General features: G+C 34.0%; 5 protein-coding genes across 7 annotated transcripts; 4 read left to right on the forward strand and 1 right to left on the reverse strand.

The window, feature by feature from the left end:
• Positions 1-464: 464 nt before the first annotated feature.
• LOC110717189 lies at positions 465-1,579 on the forward strand (the record flags this gene model as incomplete). Its single annotated transcript, XM_021895836.1, has 2 exons — positions 465-613; positions 980-1,579. Coding segments are annotated over 2 exons (349 nt in total), but the record flags the coding sequence as incomplete, so codon positions are not given.
• Positions 1,580-6,783: 5,204 nt separating this feature from the next.
• Positions 6,784-12,315, forward strand: LOC110717187 (integrator complex subunit 3-like). The gene is made up of 4 exons (XM_021895833.1): positions 6,784-10,424; positions 10,512-10,639; positions 11,039-11,476; positions 11,648-12,315. The coding sequence occupies exon 1, from the start codon at positions 7,423-7,425 to the stop codon at positions 10,405-10,407; it is 2,985 nt and encodes a 994-aa protein (XP_021751525.1). The 5' UTR covers positions 6,784-7,422; the 3' UTR covers positions 10,408-10,424; positions 10,512-10,639; positions 11,039-11,476; positions 11,648-12,315.
• Positions 12,316-12,583: 268 nt separating this feature from the next.
• Positions 12,584-20,035, forward strand: LOC110717188 (citrate synthase, mitochondrial-like). 2 transcript variants are annotated; one of them, XM_021895834.1, is made up of 20 exons: positions 12,584-12,727; positions 12,911-12,968; positions 13,146-13,208; positions 13,648-13,689; positions 14,001-14,066; positions 14,425-14,490; positions 14,591-14,704; positions 15,327-15,390; positions 15,764-15,846; positions 16,239-16,288; positions 16,374-16,451; positions 16,899-17,027; positions 17,114-17,156; positions 17,316-17,402; positions 18,028-18,129; positions 18,862-18,969; positions 19,069-19,119; positions 19,239-19,312; positions 19,391-19,442; positions 19,547-20,035. In XM_021895834.1, exons 2-20 carry the CDS (start codon positions 12,918-12,920, stop codon positions 19,637-19,639), a joined length of 1,416 nt encoding a protein of 471 aa, XP_021751526.1. In that variant the 5' UTR covers positions 12,584-12,727; positions 12,911-12,917; the 3' UTR covers positions 19,640-20,035. The 2 variants fall into 2 exon arrangements, with proteins under 2 accessions (XP_021751526.1, XP_021751527.1); XM_021895835.1 differs by lacking the exon at positions 12,584-12,727 and adding an exon at positions 12,758-12,813.
• Positions 20,036-20,708: 673 nt separating this feature from the next.
• Positions 20,709-22,682, forward strand: LOC110717153 (annexin D8-like). The gene is made up of 6 exons (XM_021895792.1): positions 20,709-20,781; positions 21,216-21,361; positions 21,623-21,841; positions 21,948-22,160; positions 22,273-22,362; positions 22,476-22,682. Exons 1-6 carry the CDS (start codon positions 20,709-20,711, stop codon positions 22,680-22,682), a joined length of 948 nt encoding a protein of 315 aa, XP_021751484.1.
• A 302-nt stretch (positions 22,683-22,984) lies between these two features.
• On the reverse strand, positions 22,985-27,161 carry LOC110717183 (probable magnesium transporter NIPA6). 2 transcript variants are annotated; one of them, XM_021895829.1, is made up of 9 exons: positions 26,834-27,161; positions 26,666-26,722; positions 26,345-26,435; positions 26,080-26,240; positions 25,855-25,982; positions 25,315-25,452; positions 24,622-24,714; positions 23,803-23,926; positions 22,985-23,533 (listed from the first exon to the last, which is right to left on the reverse strand). In XM_021895829.1, exons 1-9 carry the CDS (start codon positions 26,958-26,960, stop codon positions 23,433-23,435), a joined length of 1,020 nt encoding a protein of 339 aa, XP_021751521.1. In that variant the 5' UTR covers positions 26,961-27,161; the 3' UTR covers positions 22,985-23,432. The 2 variants fall into 2 exon arrangements, with proteins under 2 accessions (XP_021751521.1, XP_021751520.1); XM_021895828.1 differs by having other exon boundaries at positions 22,985-23,572; positions 26,834-27,159.
• Between the last annotated feature and the right edge of the window lie 350 nt (positions 27,162-27,511).

Here is a 27,511-nt window from a genome sequence, read left to right on the forward strand (position 1 = left end):
GAACTCCTTCCCCACAGACGGCGCCAACTTGTTTCGGGTGAAAACAATGGGACCTTGCCGAAGGTCCGCTGAAACGGAGAAGACTGGATTCGGTCCAAGTTATGCTGGGCCGAAGGTTTCCTGCACAGTAAACACACGTAAACTAGCCTCGGGGGTGTTGCCGAGGAAGGCCCCTCCGATGCTAAAGTCAGTACAATGTGTAGAAAGAGAACACTATGCAAGAGAATTAGTTGCTTGAGGCTTTTCTTGAATATATGAGAATATATGAATCTATATATGAATGTATGAATATTGATGGCTTTTATACCTCTTCACACATGGAGAAGTTGGGCCTTAGCCCAATTGGCTTGCTTTGAGGGCTGACCTTTGACTTTAGCACAATTGGAGAGTTGAACCTTGACCTTGGGCTTTTAATTGGATCATTTAATGCCTAGGCCCAATTGGACTAAATTGGACCCAAACAGTTACTACATTACATTTTCTGCCATTGATGAAGATACCGGCTGTATTGCTACATACCAAGCTGCACTGGCAGTTCGATATCCAGTCTCCATTCTCGGCTTCTTGAGAGATGTTGATGCCAATAAATTCCTCTCTATTCTTTCAATCAAAGGTATAAATTAATTTTATTACCTGTCGTTGGAATAATAATTAATACTCGATCAAAAGTTGCATACAATATGTACTCATAGTCACTATTATTGTCATTAGCATCATAGGGTTTAATTGGGAAGAATTAATTAATTAATTAATTGATTGATTGTATTTCCACCTTCTTATGCCTAATCATGTAATAACAATGATTCAGTAAGTTGATAAGCTGATGTACATGCGAATGATTGATTCTAGTGTAATCACAAATCACAATTAAGCAATATGTTGTTTCTGTCTGCTAATGTTGATGTTGTAATTTGATTGTAATTCTCTAACTTTAGTTTGCTTCTTAACGAGCACTCACGTTAAGCTCATGTACATGCAGGGGCAGAAGAAGAAGCGAATTATAATTTGAATTTTCGGGCATCTATCCTAGCTGAACATCAACTCAATGCTGAATCAAGCAGATGTAACAGTGTCAGCTCTGCATCTCATGATATACATGCAGGGGTAGTAGAAGAAATGAAGTATAACTTGATTGATGGGGCACCTTCCTCACCTAATAATCTAATACTTGTCGAGTGAAAGATGAATCAAGCAGCTGTAGCAGTTTCAGGTCTGATAGTGGTGCATCAGAGATGTCATGGGTGGCTAATGAACCGCGTGGGTATAAGTTGAAGCCTGAATAAAGACTCCAAACTGAGTAGCAGAGGATTTTATCGACCTATGAATGTATGGGAATTGCTGTGAATGGGACTAGTTGAAACAGCTTCCTGCAATCAAACTCTGCTTCTTTTACCTTAATTGCTCATTATCATTATGTTGTGACAAATACCTCTTGCTACAACTATCTTCTGTTACTATGCCTTATACTAGTAATACTTTGTTGCAATACACATTTTATGATCATTTTTTTCTTTGAAAATTTTCAGGTCTACATTTATATCTTTTTCTTTATTGTAATTAAATGAGATAGCATGTTGGATCCTGATTATAGTGTAGCGTACATATCGAGACAAGGATAAATGATAACCTGATTAGGTCCAGAAGTTTTCTCAAAAATCTCCCCATCATTCATCAACAATAGACAAAGTTTATAGACAACGCAGATCTGTCTTAATAAACTTACTAGCTGTGCTGATTTCGTGACGTTGAGGCCCTTGAGGGCAGTTATAACCATCATTACAATCCGCATTAGCCTCTGTAAGCAGGAGTTTGGGATAGCCTATTAGCCTTTATCTTGGCCCTTCAGGGCAGTCATAACCATCATTACAATCCGCATTAGCCTCTGTAAGCAGGAGTTTGGGATAGCCTTTATCTTGGACACGCCTTCAATGATCTTGGTTTTGTAGATCACCTTGTACAATTCCTGATCAATTTTGTCTTTCCACTTCAAGCCATTACCTATAATGTATTCCCTTAGAATTGTCAGCACCACTTCTTTCCCTTTTTATTGAAAATACGAAGTAGGAGAGAAAGTTTTATTGAAAATATCTCCGATGAAGGGAATAATGAGGTTTGGGAAGAGAGGAATGCGGCTAAGCCCGAAGTACATTGGACCCTACAAGATTATCCAAAGGTTGGGAAAGGTAGCCTACAAGTTGGATTTGCCTAACGAGCTAGAAAGAGTTCACAGCGTGTTCCATGTGAGCCAAATTCGGAGATACATACCAGATGTTTCCCATGTTTTACAGCCTGAAACTATATCGAAATGGGCGGAAACTTGACTTATGAGGAAAGACCTGTGAAGAATTTGGATAGTAAAGTGAGAAACACTAGGAACAAGCTAAGGATGTTAAAATAATCAAGGTTTTATGGTCAAACCATAAAACCGAGGAAGCTACTTGGGAAGCTAAAGCAGATATGAGGAAAAGATATCCAGAGTTGTTTTCTGTCAGTAGTCGAGTTACGGGGGCATAACTCCTTTTAAGGGGGGTAGAATGCGATAGAGTATCGCGCTTTTGCCATTATTTTTGGTTAGTTTTTGAGTCATTTTGAGTTGTTATGTGTTGTGCTTGATCATAATTTGAACCGTTCTGAGTCATTATAAGTTGTGCATGAGTCAATTTGTACTAACTTGGATTATTTAACCAATCTTTTACTCAAGTTTCGAGGTCGAAACTTCTTTTAAGAGGGTAGACTGTAATACCTCGTATTTTTTAAGCCACTTATTATTAACTATGAATTTTTCCGAAACATTTTATTATTATACAAAAATATTAATATGATTTTACGAAGATAATTTCATAATTATACTTTATAAAGGCTTTAATTATACGAGTCAAAGTTAAAATTTATCATACCCAAATATCGGAGTTCAATTGATAATATTTTTCCGGGTCAAGAAACCTTGTTTTCAAATTACAAAATATCAATTTCATTTCTTAAACCCAAACACATATTTGTAGTACACTAATACTACACAAAGCCAATACTCCAATCGATCTAGCCATCTTTCTACTTCATCAAATTGGCATGTATCAAAAAATAAACAAATAAATAAATAAAATTTATGGAGCTATGTCGGCAAGAGGGGGAAAACCCACCCACTTGCTTCCTTCATTGATGAAGGTTGAACAAGGAACACTACCTTCCCTATAAATAGCCATGGGAACATAATCTACTTCACCATCTCCTACTTCCTCTTCTTACTTTCCTTCTCCTTTCTCCTTCCTCCTCCATATTCACCTTCTTTTAGCTTTCATTTTGTGGTCTTGAGCTCCTCACGAGCACCTCCTTGCTGCCACCTTGCTGCCGCCACGCACTCGACCACCACCTTGCCGCCACCTCCTTCCTTGTTGTTGTTGACCGCAAGTCCCAAGCTACTACCATACTTCTTTAACTTTCTATCTTGCACTACTATGTCCTACTACTACTACTACTACTAAGTACTAGTAGTACTACTACTATTCCTACATCTATGTACTACTGCTACTTCCTGTCATTATTATTATTATCATTATTATTATTATTATTATTATTATTATTATCTTTAATGTGAATTCTTAAAAATTTATAAAAACAAATGTTAAATTTTTTTTTAAAAAAAGGGTTAAAATAATCAATTGTTCGATCATGCACAACTAGTCAAATAAAGTCGGTATTCTAAGTCCTCGTGTCCATGGGTTCGAAAGTATTTGATTAGGATTATTGGTTTGTTATAGGAGGAATTTCCGGTTCGTAACTAGGAACCCCGTGTTTGTTTTGCAAAGATCGAGGTACGTACACGTGGCTAGATCTTTTATAAAATGACTTTTATATGCAACGTGATTTACATGTTAAGTGATTTCGAACCATGTTTAAATGATTGTGAAATATATTTCGGTGAAACATGTTTTAATCGTTTAATCTTAAGTATTTAAATATTTTATACGATTGATTATAAACTTGTATTGGTATTCAAGATGTTTAAAAAAGAAGTTTTATTGTTGATATTAACCCGAGTACGGGATATTGAAAAGTTTATTTATCAGGATTTATTCCTTGGATCTTTGGATTTTTAACTCCCACTATGCGGAGTAAATTGAAGACTATGAACTTTGAATGACCTAGTCTTTCACTCTTTCCCCTTGATAGCACTATGTAAAGGAGTTACTAGCTTGGGGGTGTGCACACTTAGATGGGAAAATGATTTATGAAAATATGGATTGATCCATCCTATTCGGAATTATCTTTGGAAAGTTGGTTATTTCGGAAATTGGTTCTTTTGACAAGCTTTAATACATGAATTTCTATTCATGAATGGTTTGGATAAATTATGATTTATTAAAGTCAATTCTCTTCGAAAGCATATTTAATTAATTAAATTAATTTTACATGTCTAGCATTTGTCTGTACTTTTTTTTTTTTTGAGACAATAGCATTTGTATGTACATAGTATCTTGGCTTATACGTATTTGTTTTATTTTGGCTTCGCCCTACTTATCATTAATGATGAGTAAATAGGTGATGGCAACCAGACGACATGAATTATATGCTGCATTGGGGACGATGGGTGGTGATCACCTAGTTTAATTTAGTCAACATAGTATCAATGTTTTAGTTGCTCTAGAAGTGTTTCAAAACTATTATTATCATTAATAAAAGATAAGTACTATTTTACGCTGCAAAACTTTGTTAAGCTTTACGTAATCACGTGGCGGTAATACTCCCAATTTACTCCCTAAAGTTGGATTATTATTGTTAAATATTAGAGAGTAATTTGGGGTGTTACATTGAAAATGAACATATATACATTTATATGTGAATAACCATGTGTATTAATATTGTACTATGTAATAAATATCTATCAAAATGAATAACCATGATTTGTTGCTATTTTTATGAACCAACTTTAATAATTTGTTGCTAAATTTAAGAACCAACATTCATAATTTGTTACTATTTTAGGAACTAACATTAATAATTTGTTGCCAAAGTTGGCAAAGAATGCACCAAAAACAACAACCATTATGGAAACTATATTTAAATAGATGCAATATTGCAACAAAATTGTTTTGCAACTGGTAGCCAAAATCCCATGGTTACAAGCCTTTAGCAACAACAAATTTTCGTTTTCAACTCGTTGCTAAATAAAGTTGACAACAATTTTTTTGGTGAATAACAACAAATTTTAGTTGATGCTATATTGACTTAATTTTGTAGTGATATAAAAATAAATGAACATCTTATTCATTAATATTGCAATGTACATCTATTAAAATGAATTGATCTAAATGAAAATGGATATATGTTAATATGAAAATAGATATTAAAATATACAATACGATTCCACACATATTATTAAAGACAATAAACTTCTCGATCCGAATTTGAAAAATTCAAGCTCATGTTGTTGGTTCATGTTGCTTGACGAATCCATGCCTTCTAAATCTCCTTATTTCGGTTGTCTTCCTTTTTTTCCTTGTCGTTGTGTGATCTAACTCACTATATCCACGATTCTTTATTTAACTAATAGAAAAAAAATAAACATATAAATTATTGTATTAGATTTGAGCAAGATCATAATAAATGTTAAAATGAACCAATATTTATATGAATATAAACACGAGTAAATACATACAACAATTGACATGATCGATATGACAATGAACATCTATCAGTAAATAAATGAATATATATATCAGTATGAAAATGACTTATCGATATGAAAATGAATAACTATTAACACATAAATTAACATATTTACGTAATTCAATATGAAAATGAACATCCATTTCTTTATAAATGAGCATAGATTAGTTTGAAAATGATCATGCATGAAAGATAACAATTGATGAACCTGAAATATATACGTAAATAAATTCTTGAAGCTATCAATATGTGATTGACCATGTATTCATATGAGAAAAAACATATATTGAAACAATTCAAAATTGAAATGTACATGAAACATTTGAAATAGATAACAAAAAATATGAAGAATTATAAAAATTCTTATAATCGTATGTTAATTTGTGAAATTGTGAATGACCATGTACTATTATGTGATTGAACATTTACCAAAATAAAAATGAACATTCATCAAAATAATTCTCTATTTCAAACTTTGAAAAAAATGAATATTATTACACAAATGACTATAAATTATTAAATACATGTGAATGGACATTTGTATTAATTATCTTTTTTTTTTTTTTGAAAATGTATTAATTATCTAATTATATGTAAATGAGAGTTTTTTCAAAAATAAAAAAAAGTAAAAAAAAAAATAAAAAAAAAAAACAAAAAAAAACATGTGAACTATAGTATACTAATGTATAAATGAGCATTTATCAAAATGGAAATGAACATTTGTCAAAAGAAAAAATTCACTACAAATTAATTTTATTAATACTTATATTTTTCCAAAATCTTTGTTTTCCTTCTCTGGAACTTTTTTTCGTTGTACAAAAAAAAAAATGTAGAATGTACTGATTTGATTTACTAGTTTTTGAACAAAAATTACTAAAACTATAGTAAATATTTACATTGATGCATTTTCCGTAGTTGATGTTTCAATTATTGTTTTGAAATACGATTACAACAAAAATAAATTAGTAAAACTTAGGTTTCATACTCTCTTTTGAACCAAATATGAACAAAACCACTTATTCTTTCGAATTTAACCTTGTTTTGTTGAATTTTGTAGTGATTAAACAATTTTTATTGATAATTTGTCTCAAATTCGTAGAAATTTTGGGTTTGGAAAAGAAGTTCAATGAGTATTAGAGAGAAAATGCAAAAATTGGGTGTAGAGAGAGAAAATGGGTAAGGAGAGAGAAAATGAAATGAAATGGTGGTTTGAATTATTATTTTTTTTTTTATTTATTATCTATAGGTGGGTAAAAAATGTTGTTAATATGTAGTTACTACACAATTACATAAAGTGGGGTTGTTAGGTTTGTTTATGCGTTGTTTAGGGGGGAGGGTATAGAAATAAATAACTACATTAGAGTCTAGGAGTATATAATTAAATTTAGTCAATCAGAACAGACCCTATATAGTCCAAAAATAAATCAACAACCCATGACGAATAGTGAGTAGGTGATGACTTTGAAATCATATCGTTCCCATATCCACCAGTTCGCCCCCATTACTAAGCGGGCCCGACTACCGAACCACACCACAGATGTTCTACGGCTCCAACCCTTTCTCTCTCCTCTTTGGTGAACCCCTTGCGGCCCACACAACCACCACTTCACCGCCAATTAGTCATTCGCAAATTAAAATTAACTGAATGAGAGCGCCACCACAACAAGGTACTCCTCCTAATCTCTTCAACTTTTTCAACCTTTCCCAATTTATTTTATCTTCTTAGTTCTTTCTTGCTCCATTGAAATAACAAATATGGCTTCAAAATTGATTCTTGTAGCACCTCATGAATCCCCAGATCAATTAGAAATCTCTCTAAGAGAAGCTTATAATCTTCTTTTACCTAAATTAACACCCCCATTAAAGCTAACTATCCCTTCCCCTGAAGAGTACTTAAACCTTAATAAAGCAATTGTTTATGGGGTTTTATGTGAACCCAATTTGGCCAATATTCATATGAAATACTTACATGCTATTGTAAATGATGGGTATTGTTTGTTTATCAATTTACTTTCACAAATTGTTGATGGGTTGTATTCAAAGATGTTGGAGTTTCCTAAAGTTCAGTTGATTTGGGTTGCTTCTGTTATGATTGATGTTTCTGGGATAGGTTTTGATTGTTTGTTGGTGTCTCTTTTGAGGCAAATTGTTGGTGGGGATTTTAGTGATGGGAATTTATGGCTGAGCTTTGAGATGGTTAATCTGTTTTCCTTGAAATGGGATTTGATATTGAATGAGGAACCCCTAGTGTTGTCTTGTGCTTTGTATACATATCTTAGGTTATTGGCTGATCATTATCGTCTAGCGTGTAGTCCGAAATTGAATGAGTTAAAGAGGAAGGAGATTGAGTTTTGTGTTAGAATGTTGAGGGAGCAGTTTCATTTGTGCTTGAGGATTGGGAGGGATTTAGTTCGTCTTTTACAGGACTTGGTTCATATCCCCGAGTTTCGAGCTATATGGAAGGATTTGTTGTTGAATCCAAGTTCGTTTGGGACTACCGGGTTTTCAGACATTTCTTGTATTTATGGCATGAGGACATCTAGTAGGTATTTCTTGCTTAGAATAACTCCTGAAATGGAGACTCAGTTGCGGTTTTTGCTTACCCATGTAAAGCTGGGGTCTCAGAGAAGGCACCAGGCATGGTTCACTAGGAAATTCCTATTTGTGCCAGAAAGAGAGACGCTTGTCTCCGACATTGTTCGTTTCATTTGCTGTGCACACCATCCCTCCAATGAGATACTTCAATCAGATGTGATTCCAAGGTGGGCTGTTATTGGTTGGTTGTTGAAATTATGTTCAAAGAAATACTTTGAAGCTAATGTGAAGCTGACCTTGTTTTATGATTGGCTTTTTTTTGATGAAAAGGTGGACAACGTTATGAATATTGAGCCTGCAATGTTATTGATGGTGAACTCTATACCTAGGTACATCGATATGACCAATTCTCTACTAGAATTTTTGTTACTAGTTGTAGATAACTATGATATGGACAGGAAAAATGTCATTTACAAAGGTATGTCATCTGCTATAAGTATGCTAGTCACTAAAGGAGTGATTGGTTCTCTTGACATTTTTATTTCTTGCAACGTTCTGTCTCCTTTGGTCAAAGAGATGCTTCAAAAATTTATATTCGAGGTCGAATCTGGAACCTGCAAAGAGCCTAAGGGCCCTCAGCCACCTGGAATTCTTTCGTCTGATATGTCATCCCAGACTTTGCCTAATCCACCTGATCTGGCAATACAGGAACATTTATCTGAAGGACTTCCTGCATGTCATAGAAATGATGAACTGAATGCTCAGCACAGCTCTGTATTAAAACCAACTGATTCAGCTGCTCCGTTCGACGAGAGCCAAGTTGGTAATTTGGCAAATTTGATCGGCAAAATAGGAGAGTTCATGAAAAGCTCAAGCAGAAAAGGCCAGCAACTTGTGGAAAATATTCTGCTTTTGTACATAAATCCTGCCAATGAAGATAAACTTGGTGGTATTGGCTCTGACTATTTAGCATGTGAATTAAAGAAGGAGCTTGAGTTGGTTGGCTACAATCTTTTTTCACCTGCTGGAAGTCTTCTAAACAGTGATGATGAAGTTCAATCTATTACAGCTGTGATCATTCGTACATTCATTATTTCTCAACACCAACGGATCAAAGAGATGCTATTCTGGTGGTCAAGGAATGGGTGTTTAGTTGGAGCCCGCTTGTTGTCATATGCATTGAGACTTGCACACGAAGCTCACGGAGCTGGCTATGGAGTTGATTATACCAGTGAGATCACATACAAAAATATGCCCTTGCTAAAGTGTCACATTGAAGAGTATTTGGCACTAACATACCAAAATGAGGATTGTGTAAATGGAGCAACTACTCCTACCCCCGAGGTTGATAGAAAATTGATCTCCAACATGATTGATAGTGCTTTCACCTCATACAGGACTATTCTTACCCATGCTAAGGATGTTTCAAGTAAAGAAGTGTCGGATTCTGGTAAGCTCCCCTTAATGGATGTGGTGTCTAGTTCACTATGGAAGGGAAAAAGTTTGAAGTTTCTCTTCTGCAGTATCTTTTTGTATCTTCCTGATCTATCTCTTAGTGATGAAAGTGTAATACTGTTACTTGTCAGTCAGTTAGAAGATGCTGATCTTTTGTACATGCAAATGGACTTGGGATTGAAAAGGCTCACTATATTTGGTGAAGATGTTCAAAAAGTTCTTCAATTAATTAAAAGGTCTTTTTACTGGAAGCACGAAGATCAGCACAAAATTTGGAGCTTGATCAGATCAGAGCTTATTGTTAACAGGTTTCCTGTGGAGAAGTTGCTTTTGGGCTGCTTCTTTTCAACTGATTTTGATTCAAAGGCTAGTGGTATTGCTGTTGGTGGACTTCTAGCGCTATGTAGTTCTTGTGCTCCCACACCAGAAATTGTTGGTGCTGTCATGTTATTGCCTAGTGATAAGTTCCCTGATTTTGCTGCTGCCATCCTCTCCCATTGGACCATAACTAATGCATCAATGCTCTCCAATAGTGTTGCTGATTTTTTGAATAAACTTGGAAATGCGGATGGGAATGCTCCTCTTGACTTAGGCAGTGTCTTAGTCAACCAATCGGCTCTCTTGTTTTTGTTAGAGTATTTCAAAGGACAAGGTGAACGAGGAGATAACATGCTGGAAAATCTGGCATTACATTTATCAGATGTAGAAACAAGACCCAAGAACTGTATAGTTCCAATGGATACAGGATAACTCTGTTGTGCGTAAGGGTGAGTTAATAATTAGCCCTTGTGTTTGATCGTTTGTTTCAATTATAAAAGGAGAATGTTAAGATGATGCTTTTTTTACTGTTGCAGGAATCTCTGTGGTTTTGATGAGCACTGAAATATAACTAAGTGATGAATTGATCATGTAACAAGATGCTTTCCCTATGATACAGATATTGGGGCGTTAGTCATCTCTGATTTTTTGAATGCCATTTTTGGTAGGTACACCATCTTATACAACTTGGTTAAAATTAAATATGCAACACAGGTAAATTGCCCTGTTATCGTACTCCTTGTCAAGTACTCTGTAGTTTACTTCTCTGCTTGTCCCATTGTCCCATTATTTCAAGAAAATTTGGGAGGCTACTCAGAGTTGTTGCCTCTCAGTAATAATATCAAATTCTCAACTTAAATTATTGATTTTTGGTTTTTTGTTTTATAGAAACTGAAAACTGGAAACAAAAAACGATAACGAATGACCCTATAGCTTTTGTTGTGTTTTCTAGCCTCGGGCTTGTTAATACATCAAAATTATACATGTGCCCAAGCATGAAAAAAAAATGCTTCAAGCTGCTATACATGTAATTTGATGTTTGATTAATCAATTGATGGATCAGGTAGCATTACATGGATTGTCTGATGACTGGTGCATGGAAAAGGGCACTGGCTAAAGCTTCATCTCCCAAATCCCAAAGAATATCCCTTGCCTTTAGGGAAATTCAGATTTCTCTGGATTGATCTGCAATAATACTCGGCATCAATGTTGATATTGTAGAGTGAGCTGGCAAAAGGCGCCGACCTCAAGTTGTTGCAATGTGGCATCTGGCTGCTGATATTGCAACACACAAGCTTTTTGCATTTTTCATAAGGAGACTGAAACTGTGGTAACCAACAAGTTGGCCGCTGTCTGATGAGTATTAGTCTTAGAGACACTTGAGGTTTATTTTCTATTGGCTTACCCCAAAGTCGCATCAGATAAGAAAATTACAACTTATTGGTGAGCATAGGAGCATGTGGAAGTTGTGGTGAGCATCTCCACAAGTTTCTGAAAATTGGTCAGTGTTGTTCCAGATAACTTTTCTGCTATTTTTTTTGGTTAAAGATGTATAAAATTCTTCCGTTGTTGTGACAACATAGGAGCATGTGGAAGTTTCCATTCACTTAATCATTTCTTGATTATTTAATGCTTACTTAAAGATGATTCTGATGTTTGTGTTCTGTTTCAGTACAACTGTCCTGCATGTCTTCTTGTAGATGGATGTCATTGATTTGTGCCCTCTTTCTGATGATTGAGAGTAGATGTTGCTTCGAGCAATTCTCTAGGCTCTCTGGGATGGATATTGTTGTTCTTGCCAGCCTCAAAGCTCTAGATGCAACCAAAACAGCCAAAGTCAGAATATTCCATGGTTGGAATCACTAGAGGCTTCTATTGTCGACTTTTGCTATGCTCTTTAGAAACACTCACAATTGCACGAGTCTTGCAATTTCAGTTGCATGTATGTGTGAGATAAGAATGAGCTTCATGTTTTCGAATGCAGCTCATGAAGCTTGCTAATGTCCACTGTTCCGGGAAAACACCATATGGGCATATCAATCGTTGGTTCTCTACTCAATTTTTTTATGGGTTAGTTTGGTACAGTGTTCTCCGAACCCCAATAGGGTCATCTGCATTTTTCCCATACCTCTTTTACCTGTAGACCTTATCCAATCCATAAATCAAAATAATTCCTTTTATTCTATTACTGTAGTTTAATTGTATTGTTCTTTACTAGTTCAATTTAGTTCAGATTATGATCATATTCTTTGACTTGTCCTCTCCTATCTGAGTTTTGTGAATTTGTGTGATTACAGATTTTTAAAATCAGGTGTATTTTTCTTACACCATTATCCCAAATGTATAGATATATGTTTGTGAATATGCTCTATCATCGACGATAAATCATGAACAAATGAACAATACTTTACAATACAATGGAAGCCTGATTAATTACAAAACATTACCAAATGTTGATTTTATATTACGGAGTAGGATAGTTTGTCGATTTAGGTGTCTAAAAATGTCAAATATGAAGAAAGGTCCTCAGTCATTTACGTATTAATCTAAAATTTCAAAGTCATACTCATATAAAACGCAAATTCTTTTTAAAAAAACACATCACGTTGATAGCATAATTTAAACTACATGACGACCACCTGCCCTCAACGCCAAAACATTTGTTTAAGCTGGGACTCGTTCGAAGTTCCTACCTTTTCTCTCTCCAAATTACTCGCTAACTCGTCTTTTTCACACTTTCTTCTTCAAAAAGGTATCTCTTTCTCTTTCTCTCTCTTCATTCTGCCATTGATTAATGCTTCATTTTCCAGATTTTCAATTTCAGATTTGATATTTCCTGTAATTGCATCAATTTCTCATAATTCGATACATTTTTTGTTCTTAAATTCGCATAATATGATTCTCATTTGTATAAATTAATATAATCTGTTTTTAGGTTGATCATGTCGTTTTTCAGAGGTCTTTCAACTCTCTCAAAGCTTCGTTCTCGTTCTGTAAGATTTATGCTCATCATTTTGTTCGATTTTTATGTTGAATTTTTGATTAATTCTTCGATTGAATTATTAATTTTGAACTAATGTATTGTAATAATTTAGAAATTGTTGTAAGTTTACTTCATTCCCGAGTTACTGGTAGTTATTTGATTTATGTCATTGAATTTTGACTTGCAGGGACAACAATCATGTCTAAGCAATTCTGTGAGATGGATTCAGATGCAAAGTTCTTCTAGTCTGGTATATTATCTCTCTTTGTTTCAGTCAATATGTATTTATTGCTTCGCGAAATTGATGACAAATTAGCACATTTACATGAATTAAAGCAGTAGTGAAACACTATGGAAAGAACTTTGTATTGTATTGCAGTATTGATTATGCTTTTAGCTTAATTTTATCTTGCATAAGCTCAACATTGATAATAAGTGTCACTGGTCAATTTTGAGGAGTTGAAGGAAAAATAATTTACTGTAAAGTGACCCATATTGGTTTAAGTCTTGGTTAAAATGTGGTAGTTAGTTTTGAAATCTACCTTGTCAAAGTGAAGAAAGATAATGCCGACATGAATAGTTGCGCATTAGATTTCAAGATGTCGAAATGTTGCCTTTTATTTTGGTTCTCCATTTGGTTGTGTCGAGCTTATTGTGACATATTCGAATGATTTTCATATGTTGTGCAGGACCTGCGTTCAGAGTTACAAGAATTGATTCCTGAACAGCAGGTTTGTTTGCTTTATTTGTATCTTTGCATTTTCAATTGGTAGCTATCTTTGCCATATTGTTTTCTTTCCTCAGATTATCAGTACAAATTTAAATATTTATTTACACATTACAATGCAATTATCTCGTGAATGTCTAAAATTTTTATGTAATTGTATTGTTGCCCTTGGTGATCAGAGCTAGGGTTTCAGTAACTGGTAAATGAGCGGTTTATACTTTGTTAAACATTGATTTTCAAAGTATGCAACAATGTAGTTCACAATCATGAATATCTTATTGATAAATGTTCTTGAGCTTGTTTTCTTTTCTGTAGGAACGTCTGAAGAAGATAAAGAAAGAATATGGAAGTGTCCAGCTGGGGAAGATTAATGTGGACATGGTAAAATATTATCATGAATATTCTTCTCTATCTATGATACTTGGACATTCAGTAATGTCAGATTCGTTTGAACATATTAGTTATACAAAATATAAAATTAATTATGTCAAGCTTTTCGTGTCTCTTGTAAGTTTTCAAGGACCATGCCTATGTATTCATATCCATAAAGGTATCAAAATACTTGTTTGGCGTGAATATGGTTGGCCATTCTCAAATGTGGAATTTGGAATAATATTGATAATCATGTTATAATAAGTCAAATAGTCAATGTTGCAGCATTACACCTGCAATCATTTCTCTTCAAGGCCACTTTATGATGTAAAAGTTTCCCCTATCTTATTATGAATTAATGTAATAGGTGTTGGGCGGAATGAGAGGGATGCCTGGTTTACTTTGGGAAACTTCCTTACTTGACCCAGATGAGGTATAGTACTTATCTCTTGCGTTTTATTGTAAGTTCCCTCCAGTTCATTTAAACAAGGTTTTATGTAACTTCGTTTCATTGGTGGTGGTACATTTTGTAGGGCATTCGATTTAGGGGTTTGTCTATACCCGAGTGTCAGAAACTTTTACCAGCTGCAAGTCCTGGTGGAGAGCCATTGCCTGAAGGCCTTCTTTGGCTTCTTCTAACTGGAAAGGTTGTTATATATTCTTAGCCTTAGTTTCATTGGTAATACATTTTTTTTCTAATAATTGTGCTTTTCTTTGGGTCTTAATTCTGTTCTTTTCACCTCCAAATTCATCTATAATTGAACCGTAATGAGATTTAGTCTTCTGCTTTGCTGAAAAGTCTTCATCTCACTGATACACTATGTGGAGAAGGGTGACTTTTGTGTTTTGTATATCATTTTTGACATATGTGACTTTGATAAATACTTATTGATATGTTCTAAGTGGTTAATTATAAATGATATCCTAAAATGTAGAGAAGGGGCGAATTGATCTCTCTACCTTGCTCTTCTCATTTAAGGTGAAAATTACTTCGAGAGAAGAAAGTGAAATTATAGAAATATATGGTAAAAAGTTTGAGAGATGCTTCTCAATTTCTTTGTAATTACTTGTTGTAGTCCCATGCGCATACTTTGATCTATGAAACTAGCTGAATATTAGGGCCTTAGGGGTGGGATGAGTTCATTACACTGCTATTCTTCGATGTAGCTATGCCTTGATGTCTATCAAAGTCTTGTTTTCTTTTGTTGTATGCTTTTTTCTAGCTTCTTTTTGATCAATTGTATTCTAATTTTCTTTTCATTTATTTAGGTTCCGAGCAAAGAGCAAGTAGATGCTTTATCAGCAGAACTGCGAACACGTGCTTCAGTCCCAGGTTCACTATTTCACTAACAATAAAGTATTTTGACAATGTATACTTGCAATGTTTGTGCCAATTTTAGTTCCTGTTGGTGTCTGTTTTACAGATATGTTATATCTGTAATTCTGTATGAATATTCATTTTTTTGCCTTTTAAGTCCTGTTCATTGTATTATTCTTGATATCAACTGACTAATATGGTAGGTAATGAACTTTTTCAATAGTATTGGTGATCGATTATATTTACAGTGTCTATTGTCTTCCCTTTTCTTTAGTAGTTCTTGTTAAGAGAAGAATTTTTGGTTTTGCTAGTGTGCTTGCTTCTTTTGGATCAGAAATGAATTTTTTCACTTGGGTGTTGATTATGTCTATATATATTGTAATTGCAGACCATGTGTTCAAAACAATTGATGCCCTACCAATTACTGCTCATCCTATGACTCAGTTCACTACTGGTATTATGGCCCTTCAGGTACTGATTTCTTGCTGTACAGTTTCCCTCTTATTTGACTATATGCATATTTGCTGTATTTTCTAATAAATTCCTGCTGCTATTTCCTGTAGCAATGCTGTTCATTATTGTTACTATGTAAAATTTACTCCTAAATGATAGCTCCTCCTTTTCTTTCTTCTTCTCTATCTCTTACTTGGAATTGGTTGCTGTAGTTCTCCTGAATATGATATTACTGCATTACATTGATAAAAACCTCCAACTAATGACATCTGGCTTTTATTCTTTATGAGTTATCATGTTGAACATTGTTTTTTGTTTGTTTGTTTTTTTTTTTTTTTTTTTTCCTACCAAAAAATTTGCTGCTTTTTTGCATCTTATATACAACTGTCTCTTGTCTTTCTTTTCTTCAGGTTCAAAGCGAATTTCAGAAGGCATATGAGAAAGGGATCCACAAAACAAAGTAAACCATTTCTTATGATGGTTTTATCTTACCTGTCTTGCAGTGTCTTCATCTAGTCAAATGCTAAGGTTGTTTTTGATTCCAGGTTTTGGGAGCCAACATATGAGGACTGCCTTAGTTTGATAGCTCAAGTTCCTGTCGTTGCAGCCTATGTTTACCGTAGGTTAGTAAACCTTCCACAAGCCATTTAGTGATAGTGATTTATGGGTGGTAAATGGTTACATATTGTTAGTGTTTCTGTATATAATACATAAATAAGCAGAAAAAATTGAAAGAAATGAGCTCTCGGGTATTAGAGAGAGAGAGAGAGAGAGAGAGAAAAAGAGCTTTTAAGTATAAGTGTTGAAGTTTCTAGGCATTTTATGTGATTTAGGTGATTTATTACTTTGAAATTGATTGCCTACCGCATATTCTTATGCGTTACAATTGTCCTCTATAGTGTAGCAAAAGATTTAAAAAAAAAAAATTAAATAAATAAATAAATAAAAATATGTAGATTGGAACTGAATGAATTGTCTGTTGTTATGCACTGGTAATTAATGGTTTGGTTTGATCATCAGCTGATTCAGCTGGCTTAATCTCATTTTTATCTTTAATTTTCTTGCTGAAGGATGTATAAGAATGGACAAAAAATACCACTGGATGACTCTCTTGATTATGGAGGGAATTTCTCGCAGATGTTGGGATTTGACAGCCCTGAAATGCTTGAGCTGATGCGGCTATATATAACAATTCACAGGTTAACATTGGTGAGATTGTTCTGAAACCACATGTAATAAAAGAATTTACTTCGATTTTAATAAACTTCAATCTGTTATCATGCAGTGATCATGAGGGTGGAAATGTTAGTGCACACACTGGCCATCTGGTAATGTTTCTGGAAAATAACTTACTGTTAGTTTGCTTCTGCATTTATGGACTTCTTCTCATGCTGAAGAAATATATATTTGAAAATCATGAAGCATCTTTATGCAACCAATATTAATCTTGAGCGTTGGAAATTTGACCAGTTTCTTAACTCTATTAGGTGGGAAGTGCACTCTCAGATCCTTATCTGTCATTTGCAGCTGCTTTAAATGGATTGGCTGGCCCACTTCATGGATTAGCCAACCAGGTATAATATCTTACTTCACCTTTTTTCATTTCTTTGGTTAATTGGTTCTTCCTGCATGATTATCAGCACAAGTTCATACTGCTAATTGCCTGATTATACACTTTTGGTGGAATAAGATCCTTGGGACAATTCTTTTCTTCTTCCTGCTTCTGAAGAGACGCTTCTGTATGTTCATGCCCTCAATTAGCTGCAGACTTATGGGCATGGTCTTCAGCTCCTATCAAATTCTGTAATTACACCGTTGAACATATTTAATTCCAAAAAATTCTCATTTATACTCTTTCTTGGTAATGGTAGTTGTATTTAATTGTCAGTCTCGGACTCTGGTACCTATATCCAACATGAATATGTGTCCAAGTTGGCTACTTTGTGACAAAAGTCCATTATTTTGGTCTGAATTAAAGTGTCCAACCCATGTCCAATTGTACATGGGTTCTTGATGTGAGATGAAGAGGTTAAGTAACATAGTTTTCTATTGTAGTTCAAATAAGTAAACCGCATGCAAATCCTGAATAGTTTACTATGTATCTCTATTAAACCCTCCCTCATTGTATTTTGCTTGGTCCCATTAGTGGCCTGAAATTGCTAATGGTCTAAGTTTCATGTTTGACTTGTTCTGTTTTAGGAAGTCCTGCTATGGATCAAAAAAGTAGTAGATGAATGTGGAGAGAACATCTCGACCGAGCAGTTGAAAGATTATGTTTGGAAGACATTAAACAGCGGCAAGGTAAATCAATGAATTCTTTGTTGCTAGCATATAGTCTCTTCAGTATTTTCAAACTACTAGAACTTCCTTCAGTTCTTAAACCATGGCCCTAAAATTCTTGTGACAAGACTGACAACTATAAATGAAGTACTAGCTTCAGTGGATGATTGAATGATAATTGTAGCAAAAAGGTGGGAACTAACAACTAAGTCATGTTTGCCCTGGAAAATCTTGCTGCAACAAAGATGTTATCATCATTTGCAGGGCTGGTGCATATATTGGTATGAAAATTGGGTGAAACAGCTCTAGTAAAATTAGGAGGTTAAGGAGAGAGAACAGGACACTTGAGCCCTTTGGTAGAGAGGTTACGGAAATATTATTATAAATCTTGTAGACTAGCATCATACATATCAGGAAAACAGCCTAATGCATGAGGGTTATAGTAGATTTGTCATTACCAAAAAAAAACAAAAAAAAAAAAAAGAAAAAAGAAAAAAAGAATGCATACATGAGAGTTTTTTTTTTAACATCATTTTTTGATAATAGGTGATGAAATTGACCATCGAATGAATATTCATATTTGGTTGATAACTATATTTTAATATTTTTTTATATTGGGCATCTTTTTCCTTAATTAATGTTAATTACTTCGTATAATATTTTCTGATAGATATACTGGAGTTGATAAAAAAATTATTATACTATGTTCAATATTTTTGTGTTGGCTCACTTCATACATTTTCAAATTTGTAGGTTGTTCCTGGATTTGGTCATGGAGTTCTCCGAAAGACAGACCCAAGATACACATGCCAGAGAGAATTCGCGTTGAAGCACCTACCTAAAGATCCACTTTTCCAATTGGTACTAATAAATAGATAAAAGGATTCCATAGTTTCTAATGCCATTTCTTGACTTCATACTTTTGAGATGACTTTTTTTTTAAAAAAAAAAAAAATATAGGTGTCAAAGCTGTATGATGTGGTGCCTCCTATTCTTACAGAGCTTGGAAAGGTAGCTGGTTAATTATGCATATTTCCTGCTCTTAATTGTTCTTGCTAAATTTTTCTGATGTTCTAATCAACTGAAATATGCTAGCTTTCCTGAATCCACTGAATATTTTTGTCTTGTAGGTTAAAAATCCATGGCCGAATGTTGACGCCCATAGTGGAGTTTTGTTGAACTACTATGGCTTGACAGAAGCAAGGTACTCTTTGATTTTCCTTTGTGATATATTTTCAAGTTATTTTTCCCTACATCGCAATTAATTATACTCTTTTAACAGGTATTATACAGTCCTATTTGGGGTATCAAGGAGTATAGGAATTTGCTCACAGGTTTGTTCATTTCATTTTTCTGGAAATTGTTTGTCAATTTGCTTTGTAAACTATAGTCAAGTATGGGACCAGTTGTTCATTAATTTTGTTTCCTCTTCTCGCAGCTAATATGGGATCGAGCTCTTGGTTTGCCACTAGAAAGGCCAAAGAGTGTGACAATGGAATGGCTTGAAAAATTTTGTAAGAAAGGAGCATAATTCTACTGGTGTGCGTCGTATTAACTTCTTATTACAAGTTTACAATAACATAGATTAGTGGATAAAATTATCCTTTTGGAAATGAAAGGATAGAGAGGAGAATTAAGTATCCTCTATATCTTGCAACCGAGTGTTGCATTTCGTAATTTTCACATGTACACGGTCATGGATCTCAAAAACACAATTCTAAAGAGTTATATGCTAGAATTTTTTTATCAAGGAAATAAACATTTGCAGATATTAGTGTTATGGTATTTGTTAGTATTGGTTGTAGTAGTCTAATAGAACATGTTAGGCTCTGCTCAAACATGTGAATGATTAAACTTGAGAGTGGCTATTTGCTTGCTGCTTAAACCAGTTTACTGTAATAATCACATTTGTACGCTCACGTAGTCACGTAGGATCTTATTTACATCTTATTTACGTTAGACTAAATTATAAACGTACTTCAATACTTTTGGTTTGTATGCTAGAGAGTAATTACAACTCACTATAATCAGCTCAGCCAGCCTTTGTTCACTGATGACATATATCGACTCGAGTGGTAAACACTACAGAGTAATACGAGTAGAGGTTGGAGTAATCGACGAATTGATCTAATGTGTTTATCTAGCACATTATGTTTAACACTACAGTGTAATATTTTTAAAGGTTGGAGTAAGAAAATTTAGATTAAGTCATATTGTATTACATATGTTACCACCTCAAAACAACATTAACTAATCGTTAAGACGATATCGCCCATTAATGTTATATTTTGTTGCTATGTCCTCGTAAATTAGTAACATTCTCAGTCAGAATAATAACTGTTTAAGAACGATAACTCTTACATTATATTGCCATTATGTTACTCACGTTACGTAAAATCCATGCTTTGTATTACCGTATAACTGAATAATTTAATGTGTAATTTACTGTCCAAGAATAGAATTAAAAGATATGTTTCGAATATTATGGACTTTAGAACAACTACTATAAAATAAAGTTTAGCTTTTCTGCATTATATACAATTTTATATATATTCATTCTTATTAAGAGAGAAAGAGAGAAAAAAACATAATTAACAACAATGGCTACGATTGTTGCTCCTGAGAAGACGTCTCCTATTGATGATGCCTATGTTATCAAAAAATCATGCAGAGGTTTTTCTTTATAAATTTCTCTTTATTTTTGTTACGCGAAATTTTTATTTCTCAAATAACCTTTCTAGCAAGTTTTAAATATAAAATGTATTGAAATTACAACGTCAATTTTTCCTCCTAAATTTACACTTTGCACAATCCTATTAACACGTGAGAATTGAGGAATATAATTAAAAAGTTTCAATATGTGTTGTAAATCATAAAGTAACATCGCATTGTGCCATGGTGGATATTCGGATATTGAATATTTTATATTCAAGTCTAATTTCGATGTTCATATGCATGGTGCATGATGTGCATGTAGCATTGTAGTGTGTACCTGTAGGTTTAGATATACGTATAATCAATTTATAAATGTTTGAGATTCAAAAGGTGAAAATCGATAGTTCATATTTGTCTTATGAAGTTATCTTCTAATTGTTTCTTGTGTTTAGGATTAGGAACCGATGAGAAAGCTATAATTTTATTGTTGGGTCACCGAAATGCAAGTCAAATCAAGCTAATTAAACAAGCTTATCAAGAAGTATATCAAGAAGACCTCATCAAGCAGCTTAAATGTGAAATTTCAGGGGATTTTGAGGTTTGTCATTGAAGCTGCATTTTCTTCATTCATTCTCTAATATTTATAAGCATAATCATCTTATATATATTATAAATTTGTCGATGTTACTATTACTTATTGGTGGGTATTGGAGATGAAATCTTGCTTCATGTAGCCGACCCTATCTTTGAGATTGGCTTCAATTGTTGTTGTTTTTTACTGGACTATGTTACTCGTTGAATTAATTATTTACTTATTGCTTATATTCTTTGTCGTCAACAAAAATCAAAATTAAAAAAGAAAGCAATATGCCAATGGGTAATTGATCCGGTTGGACGTGATGCTATTCTAATCCATGAGGCATTGAAGAAAGCAATACCGGATTACAATTTAGTAGCGGAGATTGTGAGTATCAAATCACCTGAAGAACTCCTAGCAGTTAAGCGTGGTTATCACAAAATCTACAAGCGCGCACTTGAAGAAGATGTTGCAACTCACACTACCGGAAAAATTATAAAAGTACGTTACTTAAAATCTTAAGAATGGTACCCAAAACTCGAGGTCAAATGTCATCTACATTATTGAGTACTTGACTATGCTTTTTTTTTTTTTTTTTTTCGCGCAGTTTTTGGTGGGAATAGTTAGCACATACAAGTACCATGGAGATGAAATTGATGAGATAGTAGCATTCTCAGATGCAAACATTCTTCGTGATGAAATTCAGGATGAACAATCTTTCCACGACGAGGTCACAAGAATTATCAGCACAAGGAGCAAGCAACAACTCTTGGCTACCTTCAATCAGTTCAAGGACATTCATGGAACCTCCATTTCAAGGGTATATACCCTAAATAATTTGTCACTAGATAATTACCTTAAAATTTCATTATAAATTACATTTAAAAAAAGTTAATTAGTCTGCTAATCAGAACATTTATGTGATGAATTAGGCTCTAAGAGGTGCACCAGAACAAGAATTTTTTCAGACTGTAAGAGTGGCTGTTAAATGCATCAAAAATCCTCAAAAGTACTTTGCTAAGGTATGAAATTCAGTCAGTCAGATGCTATGATTAAATTTTTTTTTTTTTTTTCAAGTACAACTTACTCTTTTTTTCAACTAGAATAATGATTGGAGTTAGTTTTCTTTCAAAAGATCTTGCGCAATGCAATTGTTGGACTTGGAACGGATGAAGATGTTCTTACTCGTGTGATTGTTGCACGAGCAGAAATCGACTTGAAAGAAATAAAAGAATTATACTTGGAGAGGAACAACATTTCCCTTGATCAAGCTGTAGCTGGAGATACTTCAGGAGATTACAGAGCATTTTTACTAACTTTGTTGGGAAGTGATGAATATTGAGACCTTAAATTAGAGCATTTCTAATAAATGAGAAGTTATAGGCATTAATCTTTCTAGTTGCAACGATTTCAATAATTCAATGTTATATCGAATTCACCCGTTTCTTTCTAACTCTTAAATTCCCCTTATCATGAATTTTACAAGATATGATGTTCTTGGTTAATAAGATTATTTTCCCCTGTGAAAGAAGTTTAGCACCACCCTCTCCGAAACATGTCAGAGAGAAAAGAAAATAAAGAACATTGCAATGTATTACGCCGGTAATAAATCCTGTATGAACAAAAGTTTGAACACAATCTATGAGAAATAATGAAGATAATATGTGACTTCAGAGTTCAGACCTTGAACACTTTCAAAATTCAGTAGTAAAACTGTTTCTACAATGTGGGAAAATAATGATGGATTTGATCTTAATTACATTATATAATAGTTACATACATATACATATTTGCAGGCTACAATGTACTTCATTACTACTCTAATATACAGGTATAATTTTCTTTCAAACAGGCATCACTTTCCATTCTTAAAAACGACAGACTGCACTCGAATCAGTCTCATGTTCTCTTGCTTTAATGACTCTCTTGCTCTTTCTAACATTTTCGACAATAAACCTAAGTGAAAAAATGTACTCACTACCTCAACCAATAATGGGAGCACCAAGATGTCACAGGAATAATGAATACATTCATGTTCAGAGCTCATAAGTATCATTGATTCATTGGGTCAGAAATATTGAAGGCTTGCAAATTAGGTGTATGAGTATTGTCTACTCAACAAAACTTCCTCTGGATTTTCCACATCATCCCAATCGCATTTTAGAAAATCCGCATTCCCAGCACAAAGCCCGGCTGTGAGAGTGGGGGACATAGGAGGCGCGTAAGAATTAACTGTTGCAAGTATTTAGTGTATTAATAAGAAAACTCTAGTATTTACATGTTAGGTACCCAACACACATAATAATTAATTGTTACGTAGCTAAAATCTTACGAAACAGGCAAAGTAGCAACAGAGCCGTATTCTAATGATAACAAGTAGGTGGTACCATGATATACTATAGGTTATAAAGCTTTATTCATGACCATAAAGGAATCTATGGAAAGGGATTACCAATGCTTACCTTTGAAAGATGGCAGTTTCTCCATAACCTCTTTGGTCATCTGCAGCAAAATCGTTCCTAAGACGACAACAATAAAGCCGCATATTTCTGATATAATGGCAGCTCCATCTTGACCATCCCAATCCTGATATACATTCCACAACACAAGTTAACAACAAAGATTTTTAGACACTGGTGAAATAACCCAGCTACACCATAAACACGAAAAATCTAGAAAACTTAACAGCAAATTTGTAAAGCTATGCTATTGTTGACTCAGAGGCGTGCAACAGTGCAAGTTCCTCAATCCTCTCATAAAAGTTAGAGGAGCCACATCAAAGAACAATGGAACACACAGTCCGATACTGAATTTAAAATTTGCATGCATTCAAATATTCAATCATATGAATCAGGTCAGAACACTGCCTCCTTTATTCCAACAAGTCTGGTTTTACTTCAAACACAACATGATACCAAGAATAATAACTAATGAACCAGTTTAATGCTTTGACAGAATTGATACTAGTATATATCTTCAAAATAAAAGTTCTGATTAGAAGTGGTTTTCCAAATAACAATACAACTGACAAATGTCATCTAGTATGTTTGTTAACTCTAACTCTTCTCCACTGTTTTATAGCCAGTGTCAAGATTGATAGTCTGCTTCATTTAATTCTTAAATGAACAATTACATTGCATGATTGGCAGTTCAAAGACTGTTTATTTGTTAAGGAGTACATCTTAATTCTAACCAGATAGCGGATGAACTTTACCTCTAAAAGAACACGATGCAAGGGATAAAAAAATGGTTTTTTATGAAGCAAGGTGAGTTAAAAGTACCTTGAACATTATCACACTGGCAAGAATTGTAAGTGTTGTGAACATAACATAATATATTGGGGACACAACCACAGTGTTAAAAGTATCCAGAGCCTGAAAAAAAGAAAATTAAAAACCACTTGTTACACAATTTTGCTAACAGATAATGAAATTGGCAGACATTTATTTAAAAGACAGTAACACCAGAAGGAAGGTACATGAGATACCATTAGCAAACAAAATTCAAATATTTAAAAGCCACACCTGGTTACGCAAACCAAGAAAATGTTAATGAGATCATTGTGTCAAAAACGAATTCATAAGAGAGCCTGCTCAAGAAATTAAATGATATTTATGTGAAACATCTATCAGAGCCTGTAAGGCTGTAACAGTCTTAATTTAATATCCTATTCCCATAGTGCCCAAGATATACACCTCAGCAGGACGAGAGACATGATTTTACCAAGATCCATGAACAAAAAAAAGATGATTATAAAGCATTCCTCGACAAAGGTTTATTTTTTCTCATTGTGTGTATTCATCAAAATCATTAAGTATTTTTATGAAGTGTGCAAAAGTTCAGATCAGGCTTTTCCTGGCTAATAGATTGCATATATAAGCTTTATTCATGTAAAATAAAGCAAAAATTCTCATCTATACAGAGACATAAAAGCTAGCTTTCCATACCAGAAAAATCAACTCCAGACTACAAACCTTATTCAGATAATTCATTTGAGTGATGACGCATGTTAGAAGAACTACAGTGAAGAACCATGTTTCTGGGTAGAGTAACTGGTTATTTCCCTTAAATGTCAATTTCAATGAAATTCCAAGGGCTTTGACACTCATAACCTGCATAATCATTTAAGCATTAATGACAAAGAATTGAGATTTCTGAATCATATCATGCACTCCAAGAGAAACCAAACAGTGGAAAATATCACTAAAATCATATGTTACTTGTATTATTTAGGTTAGTTACTCCTAATTTTAGACAATAATTTAAGCAAACCACAAGCATGAGGAGTTCCAGCGTATGGTCTGAGGTACTGAGCCTGAACTATGATTTTGTTTTTAATTGGTAAATTAAACATGGTTTAGACTGCCAGGGAAAAAATATTGAACCTGATAGCTGTTGGAAAGCAATTCAAAGCCAAAACAAATGTGTATGGAGCATTTTGGTGTTTTGCATTACTCTAATTCCAAGATCAACTAATGACTTTAAACAAAAGGATGTATGATAGAGGTTTATACCGAGAGAGAGCCCATCAAGGAACAAATTCCAGTGAAAACCAACACGTTTGAGTGTCCACACAATGGTGCAAAGTAAAGTACCAGAATGGAGACTAACACGAGAACTGAGCCAACATAAAGAAGAAACGCTGGAATAGAAACACATTAGAGTAATAAGGTTTCTTGCTTTAATCTCATCAATGATATATAGTGTGTCCAGCTTACTAAATATGCAAAAGAAATTACCCATTTGAGTGGCCATGTTCCAAATCTCTTGTACAGATGTGACAGAATGCTCTTTGGGTGCATGAACTACTATGATCACAGAACCGACAATGCACATTACACAACCCAGGAAGCCCAACTTGTTCAATTTCTCCTTCAACATAAAATGAGCGAGCAAAGCACTGCATATCATCCATCATATTAATCCATTACATAAATCATATGATATGAGAGTCAATCCAACGGATTCACTCGAACCCCAGTACTGGAAGGTTACAAGATGTACCTGACAATAATGCTTAAGGCTCCTAGTGGGGTAACAAGAATAGCTGGAGCAAATGCATAAGCCACAAAATTTGCAACTTCACCAACAATCACTGTACACAAAATCACACGTCCAACATTAGCTATCCAATTAGGCCGCCCTATTGAAGGCCATAAAATGAATTGTCCAAAACCCCATATATGTTGCAACCAAACAAATTGCCCATAACCCGGATTCAGATACAACCAACAGATACAAAATTACAAGCATGTATTATATAAACATCAAAATTCTGAAAGATCCACAAACTATTTAAGCTCTAAAAGACAATCAAAGACTTACTCATGAACAAACCAAGCCACCATAAGGGCTCAAACAGATATGTATATCCTCCATGGCCTGAAAAATAAAACCCATTTTAATTCTTTTTGGAAAAAAAAACCCTGATTAATTCATAATAATTAATAAACAAAATAAATAAAATTGATGAAAAAAGATGAAAATTTATACCAGCTCGAACCCCAGAAGTTCCAGCTTTCCATAATCCTTTCTTTTTGATGATGAAACTAGCTCCAATGAAACCACTGGATGAAAGAGCTAATCCAAACCCAATTAGATTATCTTTGGAAAAAGACATTATCAAAAAAAATTGAATCAAAATCTCTCCTTTAATTTTTCTCTCTCCAAACAAAGTCTTACTCCTCTAATCATGGGATCGTCTAATTATATTAAGGAATCTAATATTATAAGACACCCACCAATCAACTTGTTAATTTAATTTGTTTGGTATATTGCTTCGTCTTTAAAAGGGAACCAAAAAAACGCGGGTATTTTATTTGCCCAATTATTTGTATTCAAGTAGGTCAGTCAATAATGAATGATAATGATGATGATGGCTATGATGGGTATAATAGATTAGTAAGGAGTAAATCACTTCAAATTCAAATTTATCACCTTTCTTAGCCTAGTTTTGCACTTGATTTATTTTTCAATAAAAAATTAATGGTTGTTTAATTTTAGAAAAATTCTTAGGGGTCGTTTCGTTCGCACGAGGGAATCGGAATGGAATGAACAAAGGGAAAGAAGAAGAATGGAATGAAAATACCCTTTTTTTGCTTTGTTGTTTGTTTTTAAAACAAGGGAATCAATCCCACCACCACACCACCACAGCCACCACCACCACAGCCA

Source organism: Chenopodium quinoa, unplaced genomic scaffold (assembly GCF_001683475.1).
Source record: "Chenopodium quinoa cultivar QQ74 unplaced genomic scaffold, ASM168347v1, whole genome shotgun sequence".
Lineage (NCBI taxonomy): Eukaryota > Viridiplantae > Streptophyta > Magnoliopsida > Caryophyllales > Amaranthaceae > Chenopodium > Chenopodium quinoa.

Coding starts and splice junctions, on each gene's coding strand:
- LOC110717183 (XM_021895828.1), bottom strand. CDS start 26,960: ATGTCTTTTTCCAAAGATAATCTAATTGGGTTTGGATTAGCTCTTTCA. Junction 26,436..26,665: donor GTGGCTTGGTTTGTTCATGA/GTAAGTCTTTGA, acceptor TTTTGTGTACAG/TGATTGTTGGTGAAGTTGCA. Junction 24,715..25,314: donor AAATGAATTATCTGAATAAG/GTTTGTAGTCTG, acceptor TCTTTTTTTCAG/GCTCTGGATACTTTTAACAC.
- LOC110717187 (XM_021895833.1), top strand. CDS start 7,423: ATGGCTTCAAAATTGATTCTTGTAGCACCTCATGAATCCCCAGATCAA.
- LOC110717188 (XM_021895834.1), top strand. CDS start 12,918: ATGTCGTTTTTCAGAGGTCTTTCAACTCTCTCAAAGCTTCGTTCTCGT. Junction 13,690..14,000: donor AATTGATTCCTGAACAGCAG/GTTTGTTTGCTT, acceptor TCTTTTCTGTAG/GAACGTCTGAAGAAGATAAA. Junction 17,157..17,315: donor GTGCACACACTGGCCATCTG/GTAATGTTTCTG, acceptor TAACTCTATTAG/GTGGGAAGTGCACTCTCAGA.
- LOC110717153 (XM_021895792.1), top strand. CDS start 20,709: ATGGCTACGATTGTTGCTCCTGAGAAGACGTCTCCTATTGATGATGCC. Junction 21,362..21,622: donor AAATTTCAGGGGATTTTGAG/GTTTGTCATTGA, acceptor AAATTAAAAAAG/AAAGCAATATGCCAATGGGT. Junction 21,842..21,947: donor CTACCGGAAAAATTATAAAA/GTACGTTACTTA, acceptor TTTTTCGCGCAG/TTTTTGGTGGGAATAGTTAG.